The sequence below is a fragment of the Cordyceps militaris genome (assembly GCF_000225605.1).
Source record: "Cordyceps militaris CM01 unplaced genomic scaffold CCM_S00003, whole genome shotgun sequence".
Taxonomy (NCBI): Eukaryota; Fungi; Ascomycota; class Sordariomycetes; order Hypocreales; family Cordycipitaceae; genus Cordyceps; species Cordyceps militaris.
The window spans coordinates 25,302-38,251 of record NW_006271971.1 but is presented as its reverse complement, the minus strand read 5'-3'; the positions used below and the strand labels follow the sequence as shown (position 1 = coordinate 38,251).

At 53.0% G+C, this 12,950-nt stretch overlaps 5 protein-coding genes across 5 annotated transcripts; 3 read left to right on the top strand and 2 right to left on the bottom strand.

Moving 5' to 3' along the window:
* Positions 1-147: 147 nt before the first annotated feature.
* On the top strand, positions 148-1,731 carry CCM_03630 (C6 zinc finger domain protein; the record flags this gene model as incomplete). The annotated part of the gene is made up of 1 exon (XM_006668781.1): positions 148-1,731. One exon carries the CDS (start codon positions 148-150, stop codon positions 1,729-1,731), a length of 1,584 nt encoding a protein of 527 aa, XP_006668844.1.
* An 877-nt stretch (positions 1,732-2,608) lies between these two features.
* Positions 2,609-4,642, top strand: CCM_03629 (amidase family protein; the record flags this gene model as incomplete). Its single annotated transcript, XM_006668780.1, has 8 exons — positions 2,609-2,860; positions 2,921-2,984; positions 3,265-3,350; positions 3,404-3,799; positions 3,851-3,974; positions 4,025-4,144; positions 4,197-4,388; positions 4,464-4,642. The coding sequence occupies 8 exons, from the start codon at positions 2,609-2,611 to the stop codon at positions 4,640-4,642; spliced, it is 1,413 nt and encodes a 470-aa protein (XP_006668843.1).
* Positions 4,643-5,630: 988 nt separating this feature from the next.
* Positions 5,631-8,219, top strand: CCM_03628 (fungal specific transcription factor domain protein; the record flags this gene model as incomplete). Its single annotated transcript, XM_006668779.1, has 4 exons — positions 5,631-6,745; positions 6,799-7,449; positions 7,510-7,871; positions 7,930-8,219. The coding sequence occupies 4 exons, from the start codon at positions 5,631-5,633 to the stop codon at positions 8,217-8,219; spliced, it is 2,418 nt and encodes an 805-aa protein (XP_006668842.1).
* An 89-nt stretch (positions 8,220-8,308) lies between these two features.
* Positions 8,309-9,950, bottom strand: CCM_03627 (hydantoin utilization protein C, putative; the record flags this gene model as incomplete). Its single annotated transcript, XM_006668778.1, has 3 exons — positions 8,309-9,236; positions 9,386-9,700; positions 9,808-9,950. The coding sequence occupies 3 exons, from the start codon at positions 9,948-9,950 to the stop codon at positions 8,309-8,311; spliced, it is 1,386 nt and encodes a 461-aa protein (XP_006668841.1).
* Positions 9,951-10,990: 1,040 nt separating this feature from the next.
* Positions 10,991-12,733, bottom strand: CCM_03626 (uncharacterized protein; the record flags this gene model as incomplete). The annotated part of the gene is made up of 3 exons (XM_006668777.1): positions 10,991-11,600; positions 11,663-12,300; positions 12,389-12,733. The coding sequence occupies 3 exons, from the start codon at positions 12,731-12,733 to the stop codon at positions 10,991-10,993; spliced, it is 1,593 nt and encodes a 530-aa protein (XP_006668840.1).
* Between the last annotated feature and the right edge of the window lie 217 nt (positions 12,734-12,950).

Sequence of the window (12,950 nt, the reverse complement as noted above, 5' to 3'; positions counted from 1 at the left end):
ACCAACTATATATGGCTTGGGCGCGCACTTTCCAACCCATCGTTCTGTTTCCCCTCTATCGCACAGTCTCTTACTTGTTCCAGCCAGCTTGCCGATGCCCATTTGCGCTAGCAGCTCGTCCTGCCGACAGTAGGTGGGGAGCTCACCATGATAGGCATGCAGTCTGCGTGCGACCAACGCATATATCGTCGGTCCCGGTCGGGCTGCCGGACATGTCGCCTCAAGAAAGTCAAATGCGACGAGGTGCGGCCGCAGTGCCAGCGATGTGGCCGGCTCCGCCGCTTCTGCGACTACAGCAACCAAGATGAAGTCTACGTGAGTGCCGTGGGTAAGCCCGGGCGAGCGAATTGGGGGGAAATGACGATTCAACTACCGGCGTTCAGCACCAGCACATGTTCGCTCAGCCTCACGACAACGGATCACGAAGCCATACGGTACTTTCGCACCACATTTGCGCGGCGCCACCACACCAAGAATCCCGACTTTTCCGTCTACTCCATCATCTTCAACATTGCCCAGTTTGAGCCGCTGGCCATGCACGCCGTCTTGGCGCTGGCCTGTCGGGCGATTCAGCCCCGCGACCAACTTGCCTACCCTAACCACCAGCAAAATTGGCGTCATCTGGTCCACTACTCGTCAGCGCTGGGGCGCCTCAAGGAGGAGCTGGAAAAGGGCTCGACGAGCCAGGAGGCCTTTAATTTCGATGTTTGTTTCACGGTCCTCTACATCATGATGGTGTACGAGCAGAACTTTGGCGGTGATAGCTTTGCCGGGCTCGCGCATCATCTCGACGGCGCGGCCACCGTGCTTCGGCATCGTGGAAAGCACATTAAAAGAGACGTTGAGGCCGTCTTGCTGGCGACACCACTAGCCATCGATCGGCATGGATTGGAGCGGGGACTTTCCCTGTACTCGGCACGTATTCTGATTTGGATATCGCTCTGCGACGCGACTTCGGCAACGTACGGCATCGGCGGGTCGTTCAACGCTGCATTAACTGAAGTCTTGGGGCGCGATGACCCGGGAGGCGTCGAACACTTGCACACGTTTTCCAACTCCCTATTTCGTGTCATGTGGGCGGACGCGTATCCCCAGGCGGAACTGGTCGACGATATTGAAAACAGAAGTGTTTTTGAACTGATGGTGGCTTGCTCTCGGGCGAGGTACTCTCTTGCTGCCCTTGCCCGTTCTCTAAAAGGCGGGAATGTGCAAGAGTCCAAACTTTGCACCAAGTCTGCCAAAGAGGTGATACAATTTATTGCAACGCGGTATCGCGAGCTGCTAGAGGTTGCCAGCGGGCTGCTGCCGTCTACAGACCATGCGCAGCGGTTAGTGGCCAACCTGCGAGGCATCGTGCCGCACTACCACGCCGTCGTTGTCGTCTTTGCAAGGCTCGCTGCAAACCTTCCAGGAACATCTATCTATGCGGAACCCCAAGCGCACGTCAATTCCATCATGACTCTCGCGCGGCAGGCGTACCGGCATCAAGGCAGCGACGCCATGGTGCGCGTTGCCTGGCCATTGCTGGTCGTGTTTTTGGAAACACAAGACCAAGCGACGAGGGACTGGATCCTATGTCGATTCCAGTCCATGGCGAGCTTGAACAAAAACATGGAACGTGCTGAAGACTTCCTGAGGAACTCCGTGGGACCTGCGAGAGCGACCAGTGCAGCCTGGGCAGACCCTGGCAGCTGGTTTCACTCGGGAGACGGAGCGCCATTCATCATCTGATTGTAATTACTAGCTTTCGACCTGTCGTGGACTATCTCAGTGATGCTATCTATATTTCTTCATGCGTTATCGCGTATTGTGTATACTTGGGGCGATTATGCTCGCCGCACTTATTAACGCTCAGCCCTGCTTACCCCGCGGGGAATAGTGGTTCAATCACCACCAAAGCTACGCGAGTTAGCGTCGCGAATGGTCGGCTACTGTGCCCAATACGGAAATTCGATCATCAGCAAAGGATCCAGCTCTTCTGCTGCGGGGTGTCGCAATTGCGTGGGCTCAAATGCCGCTGCCACCCCGCAGGTCATGGAGGAATGGTAGGTACTATATGATCTGTAGGTACATGCACCCTTCGAACTGGGGGAGACATTCCGTGCCAGTAGTAATTGAGGATATTATTTGACCGGCTTGTTTTTCACAGTAATTAAGCGAGCTTTGTTCCTTTACATGTTGACTTCTGTTGGTGATGGTATTGTGTCGCAATAATACCCTGTACGACGCAACGTACATCTTGCATCACTTAGTAGTCTCAGGCAGCTGGCTTTTTTTTCTACATGAACACACCCACCTATCTCACACCCCGTTTTTACCGGCCAACCATCCAGTCGGCCAGTGCATTGGAGAGCACAATTCTAAGGCTATTTTGAGGAGTTGTTAAAGGCTTCTGGTGTAACACGAGAAATAGTGCGACGATTAGGCACCTACAACGGGCCGACGTCAGCGAAGAGAGGTCCACCTTCACACCCAACGAATTCTCTGAAAGAAGCCGTTGGGTGAGCGAAAATTTCATTCTTTGTCTGTTATCTCTTACGATTTTTTCGTTAAATTCTCCAAACATTGCAATTGTCTCCGTCAACAGTCTCGGCTGTCTAAACACAGCATGGCTCTCAACATCAACCCATTGACGGCTACCGCCTCGCAGCTTCAGGCTAAGCTCACTCAGAAGTCCGTCACGAGTCAGCAGCTCGTCAAGCTCTATCTTGCCCATATCGCTAAATACAACGGTTATCTGAAAGCGGTGCTTGCCGTCGCGCCTGAGGACCTGCTAGATAGAGCTGCGGCTAAGCTCGATGACGAGCGAGCTAACGGCCACGTTCGCGGCCCGCTCCATGGGATTCCCATTCTTATCAAGGTTCTATTTCCTGCGCTGTAGTGTCCACTGATAGAAGGCTAATAATAACCCCATCCGCAGGACAACATCGCGACATCCCCTGACTTCGGATTGCCAACAACTTGCGGCAGCCTTGCACTTAAAGGTTCGAAGCCCAGGAAAAGTGCTACAATCATTGAACGAGTGAGATTGACATTCCCTGAAGCGCTATTGACCCAATGCTAACCCCCCTGGAGCTTCAAGCAGCTGGAGTGATTATTCTTGGCAAGGCAAACCTATCAGTCCGTCCTCAACGTGCCACCGAATGCCATACTTTTCTCTAACTATTTTCGTAGGAGTGGGCTTGGTACAGGTAGACCTATCGCGCCGACACCAGGCGAAAGTACAGAACGTTGACAATTTTAGGTCCGATTTTGCCGACTCAGGATGGTCCGCAGTGGGAGGACAAACCCAGTCGGCATACGTTCGCGGTGGGTTCTCCCATGCTAACGATACCAGTGGTGGCCACAGCGTAAGTACAACGTGGACAAATTCCTCGAACATATTTCTGATGAAAGTTTATAGAACCCTGGGGGGTCTTCTTCTGGCTCTGCTGTTGCAGTTAGTGCCGGAATGTCTCCTTTTTCTATTGGCACTGAAACCATGGGTTCTCTCATCATGCCTAGTGATAGAGCTGCGCTCTTTACTATCAAGCCCACCCTCAAGATTGTCCCTCAGGATGGCATTATTCCGGTTACGCTCGAGGCAGATTCTGCTGGGCCAATGACTAAATCTGTTTTAGACCTGGCCAATCTTCTCGACATACTTGTGGACCCGTCCCGTACATCCGTGCCAGAAGGGGGTTACAAGAGTGCTGTGAACAACTCTTGGGGGGATATACGCATTGGATACTTGGATCCAGAACAATGGCTATTCCCAACAAAGATTGTGAAGTACGAGAAAGATGCTACTGATCAAATGGTATGTTTCCTGCGCTGTGATGATGAAAAATGTCGCTCACATCGATGAAAGCTGCGAGAATGGAACGCGGCCTGTGAGAAACTCAAGTCTGTTGCCAAAGTCGTGAAGCCCGTGAAACTTCTCTCAGTCGCAGAATCCTCACAGGACGGCAAGAGAGACATTTGGGATGCTTTTCGTATGGCCCGTCAAACCAAGAACGTATTATCGCTGCTAATGCGCGAACAGACACAACCTTCAAGGCCCTCTTGGAGGAATATCTTCAAGGTGTTGACGATTGTAAAGTCCGTACGCTGAAGGAACTTATCGAGTTCAATGAAGCGCATGCAGCAGAGGAACTGCCCCCCAGTAAGCCATCATGATACCACCATGAGCTTTGGTAAACTCATTTCTTTGTTAGGTGCGGCAAATCAAGCTGGCCTCATCAGAGCCTTGAACGCCACCATGGATCCAGACGAATATCGCAAATTGATAGACGAAGCTCGTATCACTTGCGGCGAGAAAGGGATTGACAGGGTGTTGGAAGAGAATGAGGTTGACATCATCCTTGGACCGGGTGATGGGCCCATGTTCGTCATTGCTGGCACTGCGGGTGAGTGGCCAAAGTTCATTGCAGATGTCCTGTAGAAACCTTCATTTGACCCTCCCGCTAACAAATTCGGTTCAGGATACCCAGTCGCATCGCTACCTCTTGGGTACCTAGACTTCAACGGAAGACCATTTGGGATGCAGATCACAGCCAGAGCGCATGAGGACGCACTTCTAATCCAGGCGCAAAGCGCATGGGAGGCAACCTTTTCCCCGCGCCAGCCTCCGCAGTTGGATGAAATTGTGGCTTGGTCCTGATCCATCTTAGCCCATGCACACGAGTCGGAGGCTGGAGGATCATGCTGCCCTCGGAGAGAATGGCAAAACAGAGGGCGGGTGGAGAGAGTCCAAGCAATACATGCTATAGTAGGAAACGTTCTGTTAGAGATGAATCAAGGCAAGATGTTGCTACCCTGCCGTCTAATTACCCCGGAATCGTTTACTTCCAAACCGGCACTGTCATGAAAGCCAGCGGTAATGTTGCGCGCCGAGGCAATGGTGGTCGGGCCGTCGTACGAGTTGCCGAATAACTAGGAGGACGCCTGCGTGGCGGCGCGCCACCTATAAAGTCGCCGTCGGAGCGCTCCTTGGCGGCAAACGGCTGCTGCACAAGAAACGGCGATAGCGGCGCTGGTGCTGTCTACGGCGCAGCTGAGGTCGGCGAGGCGCTGCTAGACGGGCAACTGTGCCCCATCAACCACGAGACCTCCGAGATCGACTGGAAAGGGGCTCCAGGGTTCTATGTTAAACGGGGGCCATGTCCAGTGCAATGCCTAGAGACAGCCCTCACGCGCGTAAGTGTTGTGAGTCCCCGTGTTGCACTTGTTGTATAAGTACACTTATTTATGTACGAATTATGTAACTAGTTTGTATACAAACAGGTTTAGCTCAGTAACTAGCAACTGCAGCATTTGTATAGTTTCCTTACCATCTTTATGAATTTTACTCTGCTCTAGGTTCTAAATCTTGGGACCCCACTGTAACGTTATAGGTACCTGAGAAGCTATAGCGCTATAGACTGCTGGAAATACCCACCGGAATGACTGCTAATACGTCTTATCTACGCCTCTCAACTATCGCAACCCCATTTGATAGCTGGAGCGCCACGGAGCTGTCAACTTCCAACCGCGATAAGGGAACTCACTACCAGTCACCACTCTTGGAGCTTCAGCCAAACATCGACGAGACTCATCATCTTGTTGCCAATGTTCATCTTCTCTGAGCGACACCCCCTCGACCTGCAGCAATGAACGAGGCGAGGTCGTTGGAGGGCAATGCACGCAAGTACCGCTCCAAGAAGCAGCGGCCATGCGACCTCTGCCGGACGCGCAAGATCCACTGCAAACTGCAGGCCGATGGCGCCGAATGCGAGCTTTGCCGGAGGCTTGAACGGCGGTGCACTTTTGTTCTCGGGCCCTTGCGGCGCAAGTATCGTGCTCGCGACGGAAAGGAGGATGAAGTGCCCCGACGACGGCGAGCAAGTGAGAATCAGTTTGAGGTGCCTGCTTCTGGCAATGGGCCACCTGCACTCAATGCTGCCGAGGCCAACCAGACTGAGGGCATGAGTATGGACCTGGGAGACGGTGATTTGTGGGCGCTGCCAGCCGACATGCGACAACCATTCGCTATCCAGGACATGTCCAGTATCATGGGCTACTATGGGCTGGGTGGCAACGGCGGAGGAATTTTCGCTGCAAGTAATGGCGCATCGGGGATTGGCGGTGATGGGATCGGCATGATGTTCACCGAGCCATCGGCAGACCTTGGACTCGATCCTGGCTTTATCCCGGCTGCACTGTCACCGACCAATCTCAACACAGCCCGTTTAATTCGTCAGGGCACACCGTCGACGAGCACGTCGAGCGGGTCACATTCGGAAGCCAACAGCTCCATCAACCAGCCTCTCCAGCCTGGCGATGAGTTAAGTCGACGAGAAAGCACGGCTCAGCAGGTCCTGGCCCACGACCACAACTCACAATCGTCATCATGGCCAGTCGAGTTCTCGCTGGAAGCCAAAAAGGGATACTCAAACCACTTAATCGGTCTCTCGTGCGAGTCAGATCCGTTTCTTTTAAAGCATTACAAGTACAACGCCTACGACAACTATCACATGTTCCGTCTCGACTTCCGACGAGTTGGCAACGACGCTCAGACATGGAGCAGGCGTGAAATGCCTAGCAGTGGCACCCAGCCAATTACTGCCCACGTCCCGATGCAGTTCATGATGAGCGACGAGGCGATCTGGAAAGAAGACTTGAAGGCGACGGAGAGGTACTTGTCTGGTGAGGGCACTGAAGCTGCAGATCAGGCGCTGCTCAACAAGATCATAGAGCCAGAGCTCGGAAGAATTCTAGTCAAACTGTGAGCCGGCTCAAGACATTATTTGACTCTCTTGGTGCTAATCAGGGGCGCAGGTACTCGAGATTTGTCCACCCTCGATATCCCGTCTTCTCATTCACGGATATCAGGCGCATGCTAGACCCCAACACCATCTTACATGTTCCCGTCGGCATTCGGAGTGCCGTCTACGCCCTCGCAGCGCCATTCACCTTTCTAGATGACGAACTCAGTGTCTCAAACGGCTACCTCGCTGTACCGACCGACGACCTCTGGGACGTCGCCCATCGCAGCTTCCAGCGCGATAGCTGCTTCTCACACTTGTCATTGTTGCAGCTATGTCTTTTAATGCTGCACATGCCGCCGCAAAACTTGGTCGTCGCCGAGCCTTCCAAATTCTGGGCTCTCTCATGCTCAGCTGTGGCGATTGCAGAGAACCTGGGAGTAAACATCGATCCGAAAGATTGGAAATTGCCGAGAGAGGAGGTTATCCTACGTCGCCGGCTGTGGTGGCTGACCTATGTTGGACATACATGGCATGCCCTCGTCTGTGGCCGACCTTCTCATATACATGAGTCCAACTGGTGTGTTTCCAGCCTGACCGAGGATGATTTCGAGCAGGGTCCCCAAGATCCGAACATCCGCGAGGCGGTCGCACAGCACACACCCATTTGTCTGGCTCAATGTGAACTCGGTGTCATCGCCGCAGATGTCTTGAAGGAATTCTAGTAAGCAGAAAAGCCGATTTTTTTCTTCTTATTCATTACCATCCGGCTAACGTCTTCCAGTTCTGTGAGGGCAAACTACTCCGAGTCACTCACATTAACGGCCCTCCTCAGCAGAGCGCAAAGACTTCGAACACGCATAGAGAGCTGGAGGCAGACATTGCCATTTCTCTCAAAACCTGTTCTGGAATTAAACGAGCAGGACTTTGAGAATGGTGCCATTTTGCGACTGCAGCACTTGACGCTTGAGATGTTGATCTTCCGCGCTCTACTGCGACCATTATCGAATGACCAAGTATCGTCTTTGGAAAAGTGCCAGGAGCCAATCTCGACCATCTACGAGAATTGCCACGTCTGCGCCAGCATAGCGACGGAGATGGTGTCCATGTTACGGGCAAAACATTTCGCCAGCTTCTGGCCTCACTGTAAGTCACGGCTTGCTCTATACCATACATGATGCCTTGCGCGCTGACACTACTCAAGATACACGTTACCAACTTTGCTACGTTTCGACGTTGCTTCTGCTCATCCTAGCCCAGTCAGCAACACGGGAGATGGCGGTACGGAACAAGACGCTGCTAGACAAATGGAGGGATACGCTGCGCATGCAGGCAAGAGCTTGGCCACTGGCTCGTCTTGCAGCGATGAGACTAGACGCGTCATTCTGGAAGGGCATCTCATCGGTCATTCACGGTGCAGGACCGGAAAGTCCGGCCCTTCAGCTTCTGAAGGAGTCTGAGTCTGCCAAGGAAGGCAGCGAGGCACCATCCTGACCACGCTCAAGAAACATGCGTACGATTCACGAGGTACGAAACTAGCAGGCTAAATCACACAGTATGCGAACATGATACAATTCCTACTACTATGCTAGGTTTCGCGACGCATCGTAGCGCAAAACAGCCCCAAGCAGCACTTGCGCTCCAGCAACGCAATCTCCCGCTGGGCAGTACTCATCTGGCGTATGGCTTCTCCCCTTCCTCGTCGGCGCGAAGATCATGGCAGTAGGGCAGATCTTGTTCACGTGGCAAGAGTCATGGCCAGCTCCGCTGGTGATGTGCTGCCATCTTTTGCTCTCTACTGCATCTCCATGATTGGGCAACTGTGAGCAATATTCCTCGGCGGCCTCCTCGACGGCCTTGACGCAATCCTGGTGGAAGACGACAGCCTTGTTCTCCGTCAAGGTCTTCCATGAAACCTCGACACCTCTCTCGGAGTTGTGCTTTGCAATCTCCTCGAACTGCGCGTGACACTGCTCTACCATCTCGGCCAGCGTCGCATCGCTGGTATGCCTCACATCGAGCGTGAACTTGGCCGTGTGCGGCACGGTGTTGACACTACCAGGCAACCCACCAACGATGCCGGTGGTGATTAGTCCTTGATGTCGCTTCGCAATCTCATTCGACGCCACAATCATCCTGGCCGCCGCCAGCACGGAATCCTGCCTCATACTCATCGGCGTCGTGCCCGCGTGGCCATCGCTCCCCGACACGACGACCTCGAACCAGCTATGCGCCTGTGCACCCGTGACAACGCCGATCTTCCGTGCTGTATCTTCGAGAATCGGACCTTGTTCAATGTGAAGCTCAAAGTGTGCCCCGATCGGAAAGGAAGTGTGCGACGCTGGTGTGTCGCCGAGGTATCCGATACGGGAGAGCTCTTGTTTCATGTTTTGGGGAGTGTTCCCAGCGGGGGGCGTTACTTCAGTGAGGTTCCATGCTGTTTCGAGGGGGATGGCGCCGGCCCAGACGCCGGAGGCGACGGTGACGATGGGGAAGCGAGCGCCCTCTTCGCTGGAGAGAGAGAGAGGTGTTAGCTAGCACCAAAATTTCACCGAACAATATGCGTCCATGATAAGGATAGACGGTAGTGAGGCGTGGAATAGACCAGAGAGAAGAGTGAAGAAAACAGTGGTGATGATAGTAAAAGAAAGGGCACTTACTTTGTCCAATTCACCAAACCAACTGGCCCTTCAGTCTCCCATTTATTATCCTCCAGCGTCCTCAACACCTCGAGTCCAGCCATGACGCCAAGGATACCGTCGTATCGCCCACCGGTCGGCTGCGTATCGAGATGCGACCCCATCATGACCGGTGCCGCGTCCTTGGACCTTCCCGGCCTGACCGCGAACATGTTGCCCATCTGGTCGACAGTCACCTTGCATCCAAGGGATTCTGCTTCGCCAAGCAACCAATCGCGAACCTTTTTGTCGTCGTCATTGAGGGAGAGTCGGGCCATGCCAGTCTCTGTGGCAAGTCTGCAGTGACAACCAGTTAGTAGGCTGGGGGTTTTTGTTTTGCCGCGCCCTTTGGAGGTTTTTTTATGCGAGACAGACCACCTGTATTCAGGTAATGTTTAACTTACTCGCCCCATGGATGCGCCTTGCCGAAGTCACAGGTTTTGTGCAGGGTCTCGAGCATCCTGCTGCCATTGACTTTGAGGCCATGGTATGCCCTCTGGCCTTGGACTTGAATCGCTGGCATGACAGTGGTTGTACGAGTAGCCATTTTGGAGAGAATAAGAGAGATTGACATTGAAGAGGAACAAAAGATGCGATCGAGCTCAGCCCCCTCCACCTCCTGGTCTGAACTAAGGGTTATAATCTATTCCAACTACAAGACGTAGTCTTGCATCATTAGAGGGGGGTTCAGGGTAGCCGAAACAAGTCAATGTTCAAGCCGGCCACCGCGGGGAAGAGCCATACTCTAGATAGTATCGGCCAAACCGACCCGTTGGGCAAATCGCCCGATTTATGACCACGAATTATGAAGTCCAAGCCACATACTTGCCCCGGCCCAGCTTCGTGGATGCAGCAGATAAGTGACCGGCGGGGAATGGCGGGGAATGGCGGGCACTTCATCTGTAGTCTCTCCAAGACGGCCCGCTACAGTTCCGCGCTTGTGATTCGCATTATCAGACTTGATCTGATGGCAGCCATTGGATTGGTGGGCAACTCGTTGGCCGTCGGGGAACGGGGGTTTACCTGGATCTCGGGCGATTTTGTATTTTTTTCAGCCGCGACGGAGGTGGGTAATACCTAAAGATAATTACCCGTAGCTGCTAAAGCTAAGCCCCTGTAGCACTAATGATGAGCCCCTGTAGCTGTTAAAATTGTTCCCCTGTGCCAGGTACTGCAATCGATTACCTGTGGCTGAAATTAATCTCGCAGAGTCCGTAGCTAACCATTGTCACCCAACAGGTTGTATACAGCCAACATAGACATACAGATGTATCTATAGCGTTTTTTTCGGGCGCCTTTTGTGTTTAGAGACAGTATATCATGCCTACAGTGCTGCAACAGACATCCCGTGCGAATTACAGTTCGAAAGAGAGTTCAGGTATGCGAGTTGCGGACCATGATTAGGGAGTCTAACCTAAGTTTTCAGGCGGGGAGACGTGGAGTTTGGGGATCTTACAGCACACACGCTTTAATTAGCAAATCATAGAAATAGTTATCCTTTCAGTTCCTATTTACCACTCCAAAAGCTCGGGTCCCAATCTGGAAACTTGTACAAAATCTTGCTCATTCGCGTGCAGAAGAAAATGTCTACCTCTTCTCCTTCCCCTGCTGCTCAGCCAGCCACGCCTCGGCAATATCCTCACACCTACAAAATTCTACCGAGTCTCCAAAGCTCTTCAACCACTGGATAAACCTGTCAATCATGCCGATAATGTGTGCCAAGCCGCTGACATCCGGATGCACCAGGATCGGGAAGACAAAGTCCATCGCGTCGCCGCCCTCCTTGTAGCCCGTCTCCCAGAGCCACAAAAACTTGTCCTTCCACATCTGCTCCACCACGCGCGTTGAGACGTAGCCCATGCTATTCGCCAGGTGAGGGAGGTACATCATCGGCATCATGTCTTCGTTATACCAGCCACAGGGCAGTTCGACTAACGGGTGAAGGCCCTCGGCTGGGTAACCCTGGGAGGTGATTGGTGAGGGTTCGAGCCATGACGAGGCGGGCTGGCTGAAGTCAATGGGCTTGATGGGAAGGTCGGCGGGAGTGAAGTAAGGCTGCGAGTCGTGGTGCATGAGGGAAGAGTCGTAGAGGAACTCGTGCTCACGGAGGAGCTTGACGGTGGTTTCGCGGATGGTGTACATGGGAGCGCGGTAGCCACGAGGCTTCTTGCCGGTAAGCTTCTCGGCGACGTCGATACTGCGAGTTGCTTGTTTAGCTTCACGGCTGAGATTGAAATGTGAGAATTGTGAGGTACGTACCACTTGAGAAGAACATCCTTCTCCTGCTCCTCAGTCATCTGCGCAATTCCCTCATGCGCATACCCATGAAGCCCAATCTCAGCCCCAGACTCAAACACGGCCTTTGCAGCCTCTGGAAAGGTCTCGGTAGTATGTCCCGGGATAAACCAGGTCATCTTGTCTGCGACGCCATTCTTCTTGAACATGTCTAACAGACGGTACACACCGACCTGGCCGGCGAAAATGCCGGAAGAGTAATCAGCCATGTTGTTATCCGCGTGACAGCCTGTGCCGAGCCAATGCGACACGGCATCGAAGTCGACTGAAAGGGCGACCTTGACTTTACTGGGCGGCGGTCGAGAAGACAGAGACGGTGTGAGTGCCAGAGATGGTTCAGCAGCTTGAGAAGCGCCGACGATCTCGTAGTCGCAGTCTGTGGGCATACCGGCATTGACAGGATCAATATCCTGAGGGCATGAGCTCATGACAATTAGGAGAGTAGTCTCGGCCTTGATGATGACGTATTGACCTCTTTCGCTGGTTGGTGGACGAATGTCGAGGCCGCCGTGGTGGTCGATGGCGATGTTCATGAAGAGGTTGAGAGGGTCAGGCACCCAGTCGGCGGCCATTGGGAAGTCCGGGAACTTGTCGTGAAGGACCTGATGATTTTTCTTTTTAGCAAAGAGGGCATTTATTTTCTTTTCACCGCCATCACAATTAATGCGGCATGGATTTGTATGTACTGACCTTGTGCATATTATCAGTGCAGTTGTCATGGTACCCTTCAACACCCTGCATACGATACCTCTGCGCGTCGCAGGCTGACCAAATCATGTCGTGCACGCCCTTTGTCGTATCTTCTACCAGAGTCAAGATCGGCTTCCTGCGCGTGCTGTAGAGTTTATCGCCCTTGGCAATCGAGACTTTGCGAAGAACAGTCCTGGTGTGGACCATGGACAGGAAATCGTTTGCATCTTGGGGATTAAATGCCCAAAAGTCGAGGACCTGTTTGCCAAAGGTGTTTGTGATTTTCACCTCTTGGCCAGCTTCGATGGTGAAGGCGACGGCTCTCCGAGCTGGGATGAGAGTCATGATGGGATGAGTCTGTCACAATTGGGTGGCTAATAGAATGATGCTTCGTGTTGTACAATGACAGAGTCCAATGGAGGGGGGGCGGGTAGATTGGAGGGACAGAGCTTTAATTTATTGTACATCTCGGTTACCGATCAAGCTCGTGTCGTTTCATTACATAGCAATGCCTAGAGATAAAAGAAATGGAAAGTTATTGACGGAGACGCGCCCCCGACGC